The sequence below is a fragment of the Perna viridis genome, chromosome 9 (assembly GCF_037379345.1).
Source record: "Perna viridis isolate PV_CMFRI_1.1 ecotype Kerala chromosome 9, ASM3737934v1, whole genome shotgun sequence".
Lineage (NCBI taxonomy): Eukaryota > Metazoa > Mollusca > Bivalvia > Mytilida > Mytilidae > Perna > Perna viridis.
The window spans coordinates 10609828-10628965 of record NC_142453.1 but is presented as its reverse complement, the minus strand read 5'-3'; the positions used below and the strand labels follow the sequence as shown (position 1 = coordinate 10628965).

Genomic DNA, 19138 nt, shown 5'->3' with positions numbered 1-19138 from the left:
CAGAAGGTGGTTTCTCTTATTTCTATTCAGTGTAGTAGGTTATTTAGGCCTGTTTTTGTAAAAATATAAATGTACCCAAGTATAAGTGTTAACTGTGGCTTTTGTTGTACTCATTCATTTTATTCATTACAGATGCTATTCGGACTTTCAAAATGCCATGCAAAGATGCAGAGTATAGTGTAGAAAAGTCGAAGTTTTTGATAAATTACATATATTATAAAAAGCCTAGATAATTTTACGAACTAATATATAGTTAATAGAACATTTTGAGTATATGGACTGTATCTGTACAAAAAATGATATTTGTTTTTACTGAGAACCATACCACAAAAATATATTTAATCGGATTCATGCATGAGAACCAACCCCCTCCCTCCAAAAAAAAAAAAAAAAAAAAAATAATTGTAATATTTCACGTTATTTTCATATGTTGAAATCTGCATAAAATGAGGATCTTTTGTATCTGTGCATATTCAAACAACAAAAATGCATACTTCTGAATAATTACGGATGTAGGTTTCATTCTGTAATGAAAAAGTACATGTACAATCAAGATTGCTACTTATATAAAAGGAAAATAATTTCTCAATTAATTCTCTTTTAAAAAGACATTATTCCCTATGTCTTTAGATAAACTAGATTGTACGACTCTTATCATTGACTACTATGAACCTACAATACTGTACGTAGTCACACTGAAAAAACGCAAAGTAAGCATAAAATTGTTCGTAAAACAGGTGGAATTAAACGAACGAATTCTAAAGCTTTTGTGTAAAGTATAATTGATCTGTATTGATTCGTTAAAAGCGCATGTCTATCCAATTTATAATTACGTCAGACGACATTTCATGTATTTTAATTACAGAAGACCATGTTATTGTAAGTGATATAACTTTTATGTTAAACGGCAATTGCTACATTTATTTTTATACACATCTGGGTCATTACACAATACATGTACATTTAATACTTACATCAAATCCCAATCAAATGTGAACATTGTGTAGCTGTGCTTTGAATGAAAATTTCTAGTCAAAAGACAGCATGTATACGAATTTATACTTCACGTATCTAATTGTATTTTCGGCGTGTATCTTTCAAAGTGAATTAAACGTACATGTTTTGTACTGTTAAAACGTGAACTTGTTATAGTATTTATCTTGCACTTAGAAGTAGGTTAAACTTCCTGTTCTTTTATTTATAGCCTCAAAATAAAAATAGATATTGTTTCATATAAATATTTTCATTAATCAAAAATTATCATAGGATTCCTAAGTTAAAGTCCTGTATAGTACTTGTATTATGTAAATATGAAAAAGATCGAAAAGAAACAAATGTAATAAAAAAATGCTTCATTTATTCAACGAAATGCGATAGTAGCCTGATTATTATTGCAACCTCGATGAGTTCTACATATTTGGAAATTTTACAATAACACAAAAAAGAATAGCAATAACTTATTTACTTTGTCCGTAATTCTTTTATGAAAAAATATTTTTATCGGACTTATCCTTGAAACTATTGTCCCCAAAAATATTTAAAAAAAACTGCCGTATAATAAATAAAATGTGCATGATTACTTATTACTTTGTGTAGTATATCTTTACTTTTGCAGACATTTTTTGATTTGAAATTATTGAAAGAATTTTTTTAATACCGGTTTGCATTTTGTATTGACCTGAACATTGCAGTAAATCTAAAGCCTATAAAACGTCGAATTCGTAAAAAGACTTACTGAGCATTTTTATTCCATATATTACAGGTTTAGATAGACTTACATATTTTTTTTTTGTTCCATAGATATGTTTCAATTTTGTCACTTTTTTGCTTATAGTTACGCTCGCTGCTCTTCGTTCGTAAGTAGTTTCCTCATTTTCCAAAGTATATTTCATTATGATACAGTTTGTTTTGATTTAGAAATTAGTTTTCAGTTTGTCTGAAATATTTAAAAGAGAAATCAAGGGAATTAATGTCATAGCGGTAATCAAAAGAATGCAATCCAGGGACAAATACCACATATGGAAAATAGACATACACAACAAAGAACACACAGCAACTAAAATTATATACACAAAGCAACAAAAGCAAATGAGCAGCTCGGACTCCACTAAAAAAAAACTGGGAGCATGGTCAAGGTGCACTAGTATGGTAAACGTCCTCTGCTTTTCTAGAAAAACCCACCGAGTTGCTCATTGAAAGTCAAGTCCGGGGTAGACGAAAGATGAAAGGAAACACCGTAACAATCCACGAGTTCATGATGACGACCATAAAACTTCTGTAGTGATGACTTCAATCTTGAAGCAAAATAACCCTATTCCAGAAGCCTACTTGTTAGAATATTAGCGCGATACCAACAATCTGCGTAGTTTCGGCATGCTCTGACGAAACGTTTGAGTTGTGATATGACCAATCCATACGCAGGGCTGAAGGGGTGTTGCCACAAATTAAAGGAAAGTTGACAATTCTGAATGAAAAGTCATCATATGTGTCGTAAAGTTTGGTGAATACTTTTCCTTTACCATCGATTTCTAAGTGTAGGCCAAGATATGAGACTAACCACATTGTCTGTAAAAGTCAAAACACGTTGCATGTTTTTATTGTACAGGTAGAATTATTACTATTAGATATTGTGAATATTTCTAGAAATATCAACAACTTACAAGAGTTTTGAAAATATTGTTTACATCTATAGACAGGCATTAATATAAGTCGTATAAATCCAAATATTCACAGGTTCAGTTATTAATTTCCTATTAATTAACCAACGACATTCTATTATATAGACTTCTAACTACCATTGAGTATTTCTTATAACAATAACTACTTCTGTAATCAGAGCCTGATTTGTATATTATTTTTACATCTATTAGGTTTTTTGCATTAATATGACCAGTTCACCATGACCTAATGTAAAGTTTTCACGTAAAGTTCCTAGCTTTTGTATAAAATACGCTATGGGTATGTGATAAATGTTTACAGACAAAAAAATCATGTTCAGTAACTGCAAGTTGTTTTCAAGTATTGATATACGGTATAGTGGACCAATTTTACGGGTGTCTAGTTTTGCGAATTTTCTTTATAAATAAGAGTATTGTCTTATATATATTGCGTATATTTTATTCGCTTCCATCGATATGGAGTACTGAAGATATCCGTGAGATAGTTGGACTAAATTCTGACGAGATTTCATTTTTGCAATTCCCCCATCCTCGCGGATATACTAAAATTAAACGATGTTAGAACTTTCAAATTTGCGATGATTGTTGTGAAATGTATCATTAATTTGATCCTCTATCCTATATAATAACACCTAAATGAGCTGTCCCGTCTTACCACACATGTATACAGCCCTAGATTAATCTTACGAGGAGGAAATGACCCGGCCAGCGTGAGCTATATTTTATATTTTTATATTTTGATATAGCCTAGCTGGTCGAGTTGTCTAGGGCGCTGGACTTTGTGCAGGCGGTGTTGATATAAATGTCACAACGGTACCAGTTCGAATTCCGCGGTGGGAATGACCGAAAACTTGCATCGCAATTGACAGTTCTCACTCGTTGGGAATTTTTCACACGCTTCTTCTATATATACAATATTTGCTCACCAAATCGTTTATGGTTGTTCCATGGAAGCAAAACGTAAAGTCACGGCGATTCAATTATGTAAGTCCGAAGATATCAGATTATACACCTGGATGTTGATGCTGTTATAGTATAAGAAAATACTTTTTAAAGAGTGCAAATTTTATTATGTTGTATGCTATACACCCGTATCAAAGTGTTTAAAGCATTATAAAGTTAAATGCTTTCATAATATTGTGAACACAGTCCAACAAAGGATAAAGACGTATTTAAACCGTCCTTTGCGCCTCAGCGTTATCATTGCATTAAATACTGAAATTCCTTTGTGTGTTCAATTTTGAATTTGTTAATATAATATACATGCTTCAAACGGAAGTTGCTTATGTGTAAATACGCCGACACTCCAAATTGGGTGTACACGCTTAATGTTCAGCCACTTAGAAAGACGTTAAGTAAGTTTTTCATTTATATTCCAAGGATTTCTTTCTTATCCTATATTGAATTGGATATTGCTTTGATATTATGTAAAGATGTATGTTCATGTGCAGGCAATTTGTTCAAAATAATATGAATGCATTAAGGTGTTGCCTTTTAAAAGTAAGTGACAAGATTATTATTGTTAGCATAATCTTTGCAGACGACTGTTACAGCTGTGCCTCACACGTCACAAGTAACTCATCTTATAGAATATCTGACGCAATCAATGGTGTTTTTATTGACGTTCAAGTGAATCCTGATCTTTTCTCTACCTTTGTATTTACGAGTCAAGTTCATTGTTACTGATCGAAACGATTCTTATACAATCACCGAATATACGTAGGGCACATTTTCATTAACTTCTACATAATAAGCAATTATGTAATCAGTCAGTGAGATACTGATATTTTCTATCATTTCTAAAAAGATTAGGATTAAAAACTTTGAAAGTGCATGTTCAGTGTAGTTAAAGAAAATGAACCTCTTCTTTAAATCTTTGTTTAAAAACGCCATCCGAACTTGGAGTATACCTGTTTCAAGAGTTTCGTAGGAGAAGGTAACTAACTGGAATTGTTCATTGGTTTGTGAAAACGCATGTCCTTTAATTTCTCAAAAACAGGATTTCTGCCTAAGAAAAAAAAAGTTAAGCGTTCATTTTAAGTATCAGTCGTGGATACTGTTCCGTCTTGTTATTTACGGCATTAAGTGGATAAGTTAAATGTATAGCCAGCAAGTATTTATTACTAACAGTAACTGAAGGCGGAGGTTTTTGTTGATAAAAACACTTAATTTTAGAACCAAAAAGTTGCATTGTACTCTGACCATCTTACCAACAAAAAAAAACCCTATTTCATGAATTTGTCTTCATTCAAAGACCATAAGACTTTTCGAGATTTCGAGATCTCACAATTATTTTTTTCAACCATCTATCAATCGTTTTTGTCGGAACCTCTTTTGGGATTTATTCATTCTAATCGGTCAAGTTACTGTATTGCTTGTATATCGCGCAAGGACATAGAAACTAGCGATAATTTTCATTCTCACTCGACTGGCGTGAGATTGACAATTATCGTATAGCAAGATCAGAGAGATTTTAAACAAAATAGCGATAAAAAAGTATGGCAAGCAGACAAAACAAAATGTCAGTATATGGCCACTGGTACACTTATTCGATATACAGGAAACTAAATACTTTACGTTGATCAATAATGTCTGTTTTTCTTTTATCGCCATTAATTACTATGTACAGTAAATTGTAAGACTTAGAAACTGAGTAGGAAAATAAATACCAACTGATTTGTTCATCTAGATGTAAGAAAAACACCGCAGCTGTTGCTACATTAGGTTTAACTACCATTATTGTGGTAATAGGTATGTATCTAAAAGATAGGCAGGTAAGTTTTGAGCTATTGCTATGAGACAGGGAAGTGGAAATCTAGGCAACCAGAATTGGAACGTCTATAGCACACAAAAAGGACAAGATATACCCGTACAAATATAAAAAAAACTGATAAAAAATAACGTACAGAAAAAAAAGAAACAAAAGTAAATAAATGATTCTTGTACGTAATTTGCCTGCAAGTCGTAGGAGGCTATAGTAGTTGCTTGCGGTATGAACAAGGACTGAAAATGAATATCATTAGACGGAGACGACTTTACATAATATCCGGAAATGTAAGAGAATGCAAACAAAACGAAATAAATATTGAATAATTCACACTTGGCAAAATAAAAGAAATAATATTGAATGAATAAGCATAGTTTGTTTACAAGCATAAAATGTGCGAAAAAAGAGAAAAAAAGAAATATTACTTACTTCTTATTATCAAAATTACCGCCGGTAATATATTTATCTATCATACCTATTCTATCTCTATCAATGGCAAATTTATTCTAAACATGAAAGAATAATCAGTGTATAGAGAGTGGGCTTCCCCTTTATAAAAAAAATATGAATAATAACCACCTAAATGCAGTGATTATTTTTTTTAGATATTGTAAGAAGATGGTCATATATTGGTCGGTTTGTCTTTAAATATCTTTTCATTGGTATGGCTTAACTGACCTCTTATATAATTAGACGTTTATATTTACTCGAATTGTATTGCATCATCATTTCCTTATAACCCGGTACCTATGAACTTAAATTGTTTGTTTTTGACACTCTCCTTATAAAAAGAGGGTTTATATGATTTTGCAAATTTAATTGAATTTTAAATCTTGTATTTAAATATAAATTATAAATCTTGTGGATTAACAAACGTCTGTACAGACATCTGTATGATTAATTGAATGAAAACATTCTTTAGAACGGTGTTCTATTCCATGTACGCCGGTGGCATTTCATAGTTCTTTTTACAAATACTTGTTTTACTTAGACATTTCTTGATACATTTTCACTAAATCCGAAAGAAAGGAACATTTTGTTCAGTGGTTGTCGTCGCTTATTGTATGTTCATTGTTATTTCTTGTTTTTTATATAGATAAATACTAAATACTTACTTTGAAATCGTTTTTTGCATGGCTTATGGTGGATGATTGTCTCATTGGCAGTCATACCTTATAACATAATCAAACATTGTTTGTTTGATGGAATATATGGAATTGTCTCTCTTATATCATGAAAATTTACTATTTTTTAATTAGATTCGAGTTCTAGGTAAGGTCAATATTTAGTCGTGAAACATATCTTGAGTAAATGCTAAGAATGGCTGGTGTTATGTAATTGTTTCAGATCACTTCATGTATAAATCCGATCATATTACATGTTATAGTTATTGCACTGCTAGATGATTTGCGCAAAATTTGCCAAAAAGGCATTGAACATAGTTGCCTCGTGTAAGAGTAATCAAGGGAACCAAGGTTATAGCGGTAATAAAAAAAATGTATTCCGTGGACAAAGACCAGACATGGAAAACAGACATGCACGACAAAGAACATAAAGTAACTAAAATCATACATACAAAGTAACAAAAGTAAATGAGCAACTCGGACTCCACTAAAAACTAGGAGCATGGACCAAGTGCACCGGTAGGGTAAACGTCCTCTGCTTTTCTGAAACACCCACCGAGTTGCTCATAAAAAGTCAAGTCCGGGGTAGACAAACGAGGAAAGGAAAACTATGACCCGTTGAATAAATCAGTTTTCATGGTGATGATGGATACACCATAACGATCCACGAGTTCATGATGACGATCATAAAACTTCTGTAGTGATGACTTCAATCTTGTAGCAACATTACCCTGTCCCAGAAGCCTATTTGTTAGAGTTCTAGCCCGATACAAAAAGTCTGCGTAGTTTCGGCAAGCTCTGACATAACGTATGAGTTGTGATATGTTATGAATGAGTTGTAAACTTCACGAAATACAGTAAGTGCCATATTTTGGCTTTCCATTTGGCCAGACGTTGTAATTATTAAGTCATGTTTCACGTTCGTGAGCGATGAGTTGAAATTTATTTTGGAAGTATACTGAGTTACTAATAAATTGATGCATGGCATACTATGATGAAAGATATTAAGTGTTACGTTATCCGATTTTGGTTGAAAAGGTGGAAAAGATCACAGCCACTTGATACCTATTTCATTATTTTTGTATGAATTAATTACAAAGAAAACTTTTCAATAAAAGGTAATGCTCAAGATAAATTGAAGGCAGTACATCAATATTTTACATTCCCCTCCCTTTTTTTTTATAGAACATAAAGATATTGGTATAATTAACGATGCAGATCATGAAGAAAAATCTCTACATGTATGTGATACTGAAGAAACTACAGGTAAACGATACCATCATGATGAGTAAAATCTGAAGTTTTATTTATAAATTGTTTTGCTGGCATGCGTTATTTTGGTATTTACACCAATACCCACCGAGAGGTCATAACAAATGTACAATGAAGTACATATGTACCTGGTATAGGTAATGGAGTCAACCAAATAAGTCAAGAAGGCATTAATGTATCCTTAGAATGCACGGGAAGCGAAATTCGTTTTGATATCGGGTTAAAGGCAACATTACAATGTTGGTAGATATTATAAATATCGAGAAGAATTCAGACGGATACAGTGAATGCTATACCCTATCTTGAGAAAAAGTTTAAGAAATCCAGATTGGGTTCTAAAGATTCTTGTCAAAACATTTTACCGATAAAAATAGGGTAGGAAGAAGAAAGGAAAACCTAATGAAATCCACTTTTTTTATTTAGTGTTTCCTGATAATCTCAGACATGTTTATTCTGCAAGTCTGCAGGAGGATAACGTTTTAAGCTGGAGAGGTATTATTGTTTTTTTTTTTCATTTATCATAAATCTGTTGACATCCTAGGACCTTGTAGACTTGTGACGACTTATCTGTTGAATGATTTCTTGCATCATTTAAACTTCCGTATACATGTAACATAATTCATGGATCAATTGTGATGTTTCCCATGTAAACAATGAAAAGAGTAATAGCTTACAAATATGGTTATGGTTATTCTTTTTAAATAAGAATGGATAGTTCGATAAAGAGTACTGCATAAATGTTTTTAATGTGTGTTTTTCTTTTAATAAGAACATTACAAATACTTGCCGGACTTCATTTCGAATTTCAGTGATTCTCTTGCACTTTTACCCGCCCCATAGGGGATGGGTGTAAACTGTCTAATCTGTGAGTGGGTATTTTTAAGTTTATGAGGACTTCGTCCTCTGTCATTATTATAAGAAAGCAGTTACATGTAAAACACATTTAAACTTTTTTTTGCATAAAGACTGCGCATTTGATTATAGACCCTAGTGAGGTAGAAATTGTGAACCGTAATCAGCCTGGGGAAGGTAAATGCAACATCACAAATACAAGAAACAAAACGAGACAAGAAGACATTAGTGCTTCCACTCACGACCATCCCTCAGGATATCCAGTTAACAAAAATTATATTGATACTACATCAGATGAACTTTATCGCCGAGGTTGGTAGAAGTTTCAAATATATACATCACATGAACGTTGTTGTACGAAATAAAAATATTTAAGTGTTGTAATTGTCAATTGAATAAACCAAATATCATGTTCATATGATAAGTAATAGAAGTGTTCGAATTTTCCTCACTCCAGAACAGCCAGATCATCTTTTTTTATTGGTAGATTTTGAATAACTTATTAAGCATCTTCTTTATTTTTCAAATTTTATCTAAACCTATTCTCATCAATACATTTTACACTGTTTCATTTAATATATGTGTTTGCGATTAAAACTATTTCAACTTTCGAATTTATGTTCTTTTTTTTCCTTTTTTCTTTAGACTGTTTCATATTCGTAACGTTTATTTTATCATCTTGATCACCACATAGAAAACACTTCTACTTTTAGATATAAATATATCAAGGACTGTCGACGCCTATACATCGAATGATGGTATGATAAATACAGTGATTTACTCTTACTATCAATGTCGTAATTGCATATGTTTACCATTTACCAATTTTACACTGTGTTCCAAATTAATGTTTCAAATACAATGGTTAAGCATTGTTAACATAAAAGTAAAAAATATTTAAATTGCCACAATATTTATTCTTTCAAAAACAAAAGTGCATGCATGGGGAAATTTCTTTGTGTAACTCGTCAGATAAATTATTATTTCAATTGTTTCTGCTTGATTAAGCATTTAAATTTTGCACATTGATAATGCTTTTAGAGAGTTTTTAATTTTGTAATTGTGTTTTAGCATTTGAGACATTAGTTTCATTGGTTTGTTTTGGCACATTAGTGTAGGGGTATATATATTTATCTATCATACCTATTCTATCTCTATCAATGGCAAATTTATTCTAAACATGAAAGAATAATCAGTGTATAGAGAGTGGTCTTCCCCTTTCTAAAAAATATGAATAATAACCACCTAAATGCAGTGATTATTTTTTTAGATATTGTAAGAAGATGGTCATATATTGGTCGGTTTGTCTTTAAATATCTTTTCATTGGTATGGCTTAACTGATCTCTTATATTATTAGACGTTTATATTTACTCGAATTGTATTGCATCATCATTTCCTTATAACCCGGTACCTATGAACTTAAATTGTTTGTTTTTGACACTCTCCTTATAAAAAGAGGGTTTATATGATTTTGCAAATTTAATTGAATTTTAAATCTTGTATTTAAATATAAATTTATAATTATAGTATGGATGCAAATGCCAAAATAATTGTTTTTATCAGACGTTGAAATTCACTCCGAGACTGACCCTGTACTAAATCTATTCACCGGGCATAAAAGGAGTCGAGGATTCTCAGCCGCATGATCTACGTGAGTGTAATATTCCCAAAGAATTTATTATATCTTTTATACATTTTACTGTTTAGGATGTGTGTTTAAGCATTTACCGATTATAGTTTGACTGTATGTTTTATGGTACTAACAGAGTGTTAGTACTCAACTGAAGAAAGTTGTGCACCAAGTTAAAGTGTTCTTGTTTCTGTTTAAATGCGGAAATCTCTTAATAAATTATCTTAAGCATATATGATCTAAGGAAACAATTTCTAATTTCATGTAATAATTATCATATTTCTGTTAAAACGTTTGCTCATACGGGTAGAATATAAAAATAAAATTGCTCCCGATGATTACTATGACAACACTAATTTAAAAAAAAACAATCAATTTATTCGAAACCAAGTCGAAGTATTAAAAGTCCGTTGAACTATGTTACCATCCAAGAATTCTCATTGGTCCTTGATCGGTCAGATATCCTTGTTGTTTTTGAATAATCATTGTAATTAACGTTACTTGAAAATTCCAACCTACATAGAATGTTAAATGCAATTTACAAAGTCATTTCATTTATCTTAAATTTACCAAAAAATCCAAGGTACTTGTTGTATCGTTATCACAACATGTACTATTTTTCGGCGTTCAATGAAATGTCATTCCAGTATCATTTTTCATCTACGAATCATCAAATACTCTCCACTCCAAATGGAAGGTGAACCTCTCCTTCTAAGGAACCCTTACACTTGTCAAAAATATGTTTATTGTACTTCTTCAATTTCAAGGTCGTGCATCCATTTTATTTATACCATGTATCATATAAGCAAAAACGCTGAAAGGAAAATGGTGTTGGTAAGGACAATATAAATGTGCATGCTTTGGAAATGTAACAGCAAGCTTTGCTTGAGTAAATGCGTTACGAAGCATATGCTGTAATTTTAGTACAAAAATATATCAAAATGTACATTAGGTTCATTTGTCTCTTAGACGTAATAAAACTTTGTAACAAAACTTTAATTTTCTTTGATATAAATGGGTAGAAATCCTTAAACCTCATTCTGCATTTAAAAACTGGCATTTGTTGATATAATTTAGCTTCTACAAAAATTTGCCTTTTATTTGTCTTCATTTTATACATGCACATTTTCATTTAATGTAAATTCAGAAATAAATGCGATGTTTTTATTATTGCGAATAGTATGTATGGAATTTTGATCGTAACTTACATTTGACCTTCTTAAAATCACAGAGATTAAAATTGCCTTTTTAACAAATAATTGATGCACGTAATAATTTCTTAATTTTTCGTACTTGTTGATAAAACAAAGACGACAATAAATTTTATAACCATCATTAATGGTATGTCATAACATAACTTTTTATACTTCTGACAAGTTATCTTATACATGCTCTGTTATTTATTTTTTTGTGGTTCCTTTCTCTCTTTTATAGAACAGCCATCTAAAATTCCTGAACCAACTGTTAAGTCTCAGGCCAAAATAAAAGATGGAGAAAAATACGGTTAGTATTTTCACAGATTATTCTACAGTCTTTTGTTTTGTTTTGAAGCGAAATTTACATGAATGTTTCTTAGAATATTTTACATATTGGCTTGAACTGAAGTGGGGCTTGATAATGCATTTGTAAACATTGCCGTTGTTTAAAAAAAATAACCATAGGGCCTTACACTTAGAAAACTAAGTCTAATTAAGCTCTTCAGTTTAATGAAATATAATTTCCCCTATAATTTCACGTTTATCAAACTACCCGTTTCAGAATCATTGCCCCTAGTATGCAATCTTTGGTTGCACTATACAGATGGGATTGAGGTGCACTGTTTTGTACACAAAATTGACTCGGTCTAATTCTGTAAAACTTAAAAGTAAAAAGTTAAACTTGGTGGAAATATTGATTGTGGGTAGTAGAGCATTCGTACATAAATAAATATAATACTTGTGAAAGCAAAGAGGTGTTACATGCATGCTTTAAACTATCGGGAAATATTCAGGTCCTCGCCGGATTAGGTTCTCTTCCCAGCGCCAACTGTCTGTTTTTTTTTTTAAATGCCACATTTTCCCACGAACTATAAGAATTATAATCATGAATAAATGAGCGGAAAGTTACACTATTTATTTGGTTTTTTTTTACAATAATACCATGCCCGCTTACTTTTTCTAGCAGTTTTAAAGTGCCTGATATTTTAGAAAACCTGTTTTTTGACAATTAATTTTGGAAAGGCACCAAAAATGTGTTTTGAAAAGTGATGTATTTTTTTTATTTTGTTACCATGGGTACAAATTTTCATGACAAAATAAAAAGAGAATATCTTTTTATGGATCGCTATAATGTAAGGTTTTGAAAAAATATATACTTTATACAGAAAAAAAACGGTTGGATTTGCTTGTTTAAGTATCTTAATATAGCTTTATTGCCACAAATGGTCATAAATTTATCTGCAGTGACCTATCTATATAGTGGAACCTTTACCTTTTTCACATTTTTATGTGTTCAAGGAAGTTACAGCATAGGCTATAGGGGCCTAATATTGTTGAAAGTATAATTGCCGTTTCTTTGTTATTTTCGTGTTATTCTATCTGAAAAGAGCAGTTTTATTGCGAATTTCTCCCAAATATTTTGTTTCGCCAAGTTCTAACTAGAGTTATGTGGTGAGCATGATGTTATCTATCCATGGAAATATTGCCATAAAAATATTCTTGAAACGTTTCCTTCCATGTAGCCTGATATTTCATCTGGTGGCAGATATAAATTAAATATAGGGACTTCTTTTAAAGATAAACTTTTGTTCCAATGAATCAAATGGATCAAATAATTACCACTTCTCCAGATAAAAAATTTAGACTATTTAGAGCCCATAATTTGTATTACAAATTAAAGCGAGTAATATGTTCATTTAAATGATAGACTTTGTTTATCCACCATTATATAACCTTATAAACTACCTAATTCAAGTCATGGTAATCAAATCAACAGAAGACCAACATTTATATGAACTTATTTAATTACTCGCGCTGAAATATTATTTTGTCATCGCTGTCGAAAGTTATCTGTTCAATAATCATTACATGTTTTAAAGAAAGAACAGTTATGTTATGTTAGTTGGGGTTTAACGTCCGAGCAGCAATATTTCAGCTATATTCAGACGATGAACATGAAATTGATGATAAAATGAACATAAAATAATGATGAAATGAAAAAGGGATAGGACACAAGGGCAATGAGGTCGACAAATTTTGATTGCCACTGGAAATAGGGAGAGGTAGGTATGGTCGGGCAATTTAGCCTCTTGTGGCGGAGACCTGTGGTTCCTACTCCGGGATAATACCACAGTAGGTTTCTTTAACGTGCGAGGAACGTGGCATCTTTCCCAACACGGTGCACCACTATGGTTTGCGGTCAGGTTTTCCGTATTATAGCCTGACAACCCCAGCATGTAACACGCCAGGGGTACCCCATTCCACCAGCTTGGGCACACATCCCAGTTGCTCTGTGGGCAGAGCTCCCTAGACCCCGGCTAGGGTTCTGAGCACTATTTAGTCGCCTTTTACGACAAGCTTAGCGCTGCTGCAGGCCTATTCTTTTGACACCCGGACCTGCATGGGGCAAGAAAGAATAGAGTAATCCATCTTAACCAAAATGTCACTGTTGCAATTAAACGAGCATCCTTTGGTTTCACTTGAATATTATTATGCTTTAAATTAAGGTCATATTTAGTAAAAATCATATTGATCTATATTTCTTAATGAACATTCTATATATGAACAATCTCGTATTACAATGTACACCTTAAAGGACTTACCTCAATGAAAAATTTCACAGTGCTTGTTTTTTTAATTAAAACGAATAGCTGTTTTCATCTTATGATGAGAGCAAAAGATAATTAAAATAATTAATACAAAAAATCGAAAAAAATATTGATAATACTACTTCTCGATAAAACGACTTCTTATTGCAATAACACACACATAACCTTGCTTTAAAATTTCACATGCCTCAAAGGTAATTGAACTTGTAAATAAGTTTGACTTTTGAAATCATTTTAGGCATTTTGTTTATCTTGCAGCAAGATACGTGAATACTATTGAATCAATGGAAGAGTGACATAAATGTTTTTGTGACAGCAAACGCGGTTATAGGAATATTGCAGCAAAACAGCTTTGTGGCCATTATAGGAGCCTCTGGGGATGGGAAAACTGTCATGGCAGAGCATATAGCTTTGAAGTTAAAAATGAACAAGGATTTATACTGAAAAGTGTGCATGCACCAAATGAATTAGATGAGGACTTGAATGTAGATACAAAACAGGTGTTTATTGTAGACGATCCAATTGGAAAACAACATTTAGATGAAGCAGCACTTTGTTCATGGGTGAGATACTCGAAAGTTTTCAAAAATGCCTTTACAAAAGGAAACACTAAAGTGATCTCGACTATCAGAAAACCCCTTTATCAGGCCAATGACAAACCAATTAAAGAAACATTGCTAATAGAATACGTTTTTGATTTGAGACACGATGAACATCAACTTACAATTGAGGAAAAAATGGCAATGATAGCAAATTATGTTTCTCTTAAAGAAATGCCTGATAATCTAGCGGATCATATTGGCGAGCAAATTTATTTTCCAGGTTTTCCACTTTGGTGTCACGTTATTGGTAAATTAGTTGGGCAACATAATAACTATGCAATAAACTTATGTACTCCACTGATTGTAATTAAAGATTTCATTGAGGAAATGAAACAAATAAAGCATTTCTATTTCTGCAGTATTGTTCTCTGCGTTTTGAATGATGGTAAATTTGACATTAATGACTTGAGCGTTTGTGATCATGATTGGGGAACTGAGAGAGTTGAGATAACGAAGGACAATAAAACGATATATGATATTATGAGGTCTTGCAACGTAAACTACAAAGAGTACAACTGTTCCGATAAAATGAAAGATGCCTTCCGTGATTTGGCAGGAGTATATTTCCTTAAAAATAGGTCTCTTTACAGTTCTTCATGACTCAATAACTGGGGCAGTTGCTGTAATATACGGTGATTCACATCTGGATGTTGTTCTTAAATACAGTAGCTCAAAATTCATTAGTGAATTTGTTCGCACTAAAGGTGCATGTGATATTGATGAACTTAATGCTTGCATTGAAATATCTAATAAGAAATATTACAAATTGCTTGCCGAACGCTTCATTCAGGACATTAGAAATGGTAAGTTTGTCGATGTTTTCTCAAATAAATCTATGCTCGATGAGACATTTCAATTCTTTATGAACAATTGCTTTCAAGAACTAAGTGAATCAAATATTAAAGACCTGGTGTACCGTCTTCCGAAAGAGGCTAATACAAAACTGAAAGACATCGTTCAATGCACGAAATTCGCTTTAGACATTGCAATATTGTCATCAACAGTTATTCACTGGGTATGTAGATTCGGGTTACTAGAAATGTTCAATTCTTTACTTTCAAGAATTGAAAACAAAAAAACGTTTTCTCACACAACTACCAGGTGACACTAAGCCTCTTCATTTTGCAGCAGGATATGGCCATTTATCATTGGTTAAGAAACTAATTACCATTGGAGTTGATGTCAATGTAAAATCATCTCTAGATGTCAAGAGTAGCGATAAAATTGGAGAGTTTCATTCTGGATTTACTCCATTGTTGTATGCCGCACGTCAAAACTATCCGGAAATTGCAGAATTTTTACTTTAAAAAAATGCCGATCCTAACTTAGTGAGATATCATGGTGGTTCCCCGATGTTACTTGCAGCGGATAGAGGTCACACCAAGGTTGTTGAAATATTACTTCAATACGGAGGAGATTCTGTGATCATGGAACAACTCCTTTGATTCTTGCTGCACAGGAATGGCATTTGGATACATTAAAAATACTCATTAAATACAAAGCAAAAATAGACCGACAAAAATTTAATTCGAACATATCTGCCTTATTCGGAGCGGCTAAGAAAGGACGCACTGAATGTGTTAAATTTCTTGTGGAAATGGGCGCCAATATCGAACTTAAAGGTGAAAATGGCTTGACACCATTAGATGTTGCTAAACAAAATAACCATGCAGAAATCGCAGACTATTTGGAGGAGAAGATAAAAGAAGCCAAAATGAAATCTTGATCTATATAGAGTTCTATATGTTTGACATATTTAAAATTATTTGTTCTTTTGTACAACTTCTTATCCTATACTAATAAATAAAACTTTACACAATAACAGACATTATAAGATAGAAACTGCAGTACTGCCATTAGTGTGTTTTTTATCTTGTTTACGTAAAACGCCTAATGTCATATCAAGCAAACAGAAAACGTGTTTTAATACTATCATTAACAATTGTTAAAAATGTTCAGGATTTCAAACAAAATAAATGATATAAAATTGCACACAAATATCTTGTACCACGAAATACATTTTCTAATAAACGAATATGTTCACAGCATATTCATTCACAGGTTTAAACAAAAAAGTTGACATATTAAAACCGTTTCAAAAAGTTGACTATACATAGCGAGAATTCTGTTCATACTCAGCTTATTTTCGTTCAGTCCGACTTTTATAAGTGCCCTAATGTTTATAGCCTTGATAAATGCCACTTCTGTTTATATTTCGCTATTAAATTATGTAAAAATTGCTATCTTGGAATATTGAAAAAAATAGCATAAAAATAACGCGTGTGCAAAATGGAAGCCGCCATAAATAAAATAAAGTTAAACATATAAAGCGAGAGGTCATTGCGTGTATCGAATTATGCATGTAGCACCGTTTTATTTCAAGTTGTTGAAAGAGTAATCAAGGGAACAAAGGTTATGGTGGTAATCAAAAGAATGTAATCCAGGGACATAGACCAGACATGGAAAACAGTCATACACAACAAAGAACATAAAGTAACTAAAATCATACATACAAAGTAACAAAAGCAAATGAGCAACTCGGACTCCACTAAAAACTGGGAGCATGGACCAGGTGCACCGGTAGGGTAAGCGTCCTCTGCTTTTTCTCGAAACACCCGCCGAGTTGCTCATAAAAAGTCAAGGTAGACAAACGAGGAAAAGAAAACTATGACCCGTTGAATAAATCAGTTTTCATGGTGCAGATGGATACAGCATAACGATCCACGAGTTCATGATGATGACCATAAAACTTCTGTAATGATGACTTCAATCTTGTAGCAACATAACCCTGTTCCAGAAGCGTATTTGTTAGAGTTCTAGCGCGATACAAAAAATCTACGTCCCTGGCATAACGTGTGAGTTATGATATGAACGCTCCATACGCAGGTGCCGAAGGGATGTTGCCACAGATGAAAGGAAAGTTGACAATTCTGAATGAAAAGTCATCGAACTTTGAAGCATCATTGAAGCATCGAACAAATAATTACATTAATGAAGTTTGTCCAGTAATCTCCAGGTGGGAGCTAGTATTTGTGTTTTGGATTAACACAGATATGTTTATTGGCACATCGGATTCCGAGTTATGCACCTACTTCGGAATTTTTTAAAAGGTATACAAACATCATTCAATTCTGAGATTGAAATGTAAAATGTATTAGGACCGAGTTGGATATTAGCCGAACATATTAGTTGAAGGACGCTAACCTTTTTATATTTAACATAATGTAGAATGTATATTAATATTTAAACTAGACGTAGATGAAAGTAGTTGACAGAAAATGAAACATACTTTATTTATTTTGATACACAAATTAACAAATATGAAAATATCAGTAAATCAAATATTCGAGTATAAAAAAAAATTAACTTGTTAAGCACTGTTTCACCCAACCTTGTGGCAAAGCACTAACAGAGTAACGACATGGTGATCGAATAAAGAGGAAATGTATCATCATGACGAAAAGTCATTCAGAGAATCGGTATTGTGGACGAAGATATTATCCATATTCAGCAACTTTATGTCAAGCAGCCAATAATTTTAGTTTATGTTTTCAGTCAGGTTTGCAGTTCCAAACGGGATATACATCAATGCTTTCAACTACTTTATCACCTATTCAAAGCGGTTCAGTTTGCAACATGCATATATTTCTTAGTTTATAAAAGTTTTTGTACAATAAAAATTGTTCATGCTTTCTGAATGGAACTCAGTTGTATTGGAGGCAGTAGAATAAAAACGTTTTGAACCTTTCAGTAATGTTGATATCAAATTCATTTCTTAAAAAAAAAAACTGTTGTCTTGATAAATATGATAAGCTTTTATAGATGTTATTACACCCAGGAGTAGCAGTTACAATTGGAGGGGAGGAAATGGAAGGAATTGAGCAGATTTCATACTTAGGAAATGCATAAGATTGGTTGCACAGACAAATAAATCAATGTCAGAAAAAATGCAAAGCCCGTAACTAGTGTTGAAATCAAATGTGCTCTGCAAGAACACAAAAATAGAATATTTAATAGCTATGTTAAATCCGTACTCTTTAAAAGGGTCAAACTGGGAGACTACCGGCAGGATTGCAACACAAAATTCAGGTATTTACCATCAAACGTCAAAAACACATTTGTACATTTCGGTGGACAAGGAAAATTACCAATAAGCAACCAAACAGGAAAACAGCTGATGTCCAGATAAAAAAACAAAAATGACAATAGATTGGTCACACAAGGAGAAAACATCAGACCAGTATCACCAGAAAGGCGTTGGACTAGAATCCACAAGATCATGGAAAAATGTGCGACCAAGTTATCTCTGGAAGTTTCCGACAACAAAGTAATAAAATCCACGGTAACTAAACGATGGAATTTTTTTTTCAAAATCAAACTAAAATGTAAGAAACAGTTACTTCTAGA

The 19138-nt window shown here is 32.4% G+C and overlaps 1 protein-coding gene across 10 annotated transcripts; it reads left to right on the top strand.

Moving 5' to 3' along the window:
* The first annotated feature begins 749 nt into the window (after positions 1–749).
* Positions 750–14649, top strand: LOC148606654 (uncharacterized). Of its 10 annotated transcripts, XM_088545908.1 has the most exons (14): positions 763–879; positions 1835–1856; positions 4219–4251; positions 5368–5429; positions 6051–6107; positions 7755–7835; positions 8265–8333; positions 8826–9005; positions 9407–9451; positions 9964–10020; positions 10258–10345; positions 11759–11827; positions 14388–14424; positions 14506–14524. In XM_088545908.1, the coding sequence occupies exons 1-11, from the start codon at positions 849–851 to the stop codon at positions 10338–10340; spliced, it is 720 nt and encodes a 239-aa protein (XP_088402034.1). In that variant the 5' UTR covers positions 763–848; the 3' UTR covers positions 10341–10345; positions 11759–11827; positions 14388–14424; positions 14506–14524. The 10 variants fall into 10 exon arrangements, with proteins under 10 accessions (XP_088402039.1, XP_088402034.1, XP_088402035.1 ...); XM_088545913.1 differs by lacking the exon at positions 8265–8333 and having other exon boundaries at positions 750–879; positions 14388–14649; XM_088545909.1 differs by lacking the exon at positions 4219–4251 and having other exon boundaries at positions 767–879; positions 14388–14649.
* The last annotated feature ends 4489 nt before the right edge of the window (positions 14650–19138 follow it).

What these genes read in the sequence shown, in the direction of transcription:
- LOC148606654 (XM_088545908.1), top strand. Translation starts at nt 849, where the DNA reads ATGTATTTTAATTACAGAAGACCATGTTATT. An exon ending in CTTTAAATATCTTTTCATTG is followed by an intron (nt 6,108 to 7,754) that starts GTATGGCTTAAC and finishes TTTTTTTTATAG; the next exon opens with AACATAAAGATATTGGTATA. An exon ending in CGCCTATACATCGAATGATG is followed by an intron (nt 9,452 to 9,963) that starts GTATGATAAATA and finishes TTATTTTTTTAG; the next exon opens with ATATTGTAAGAAGATGGTCA.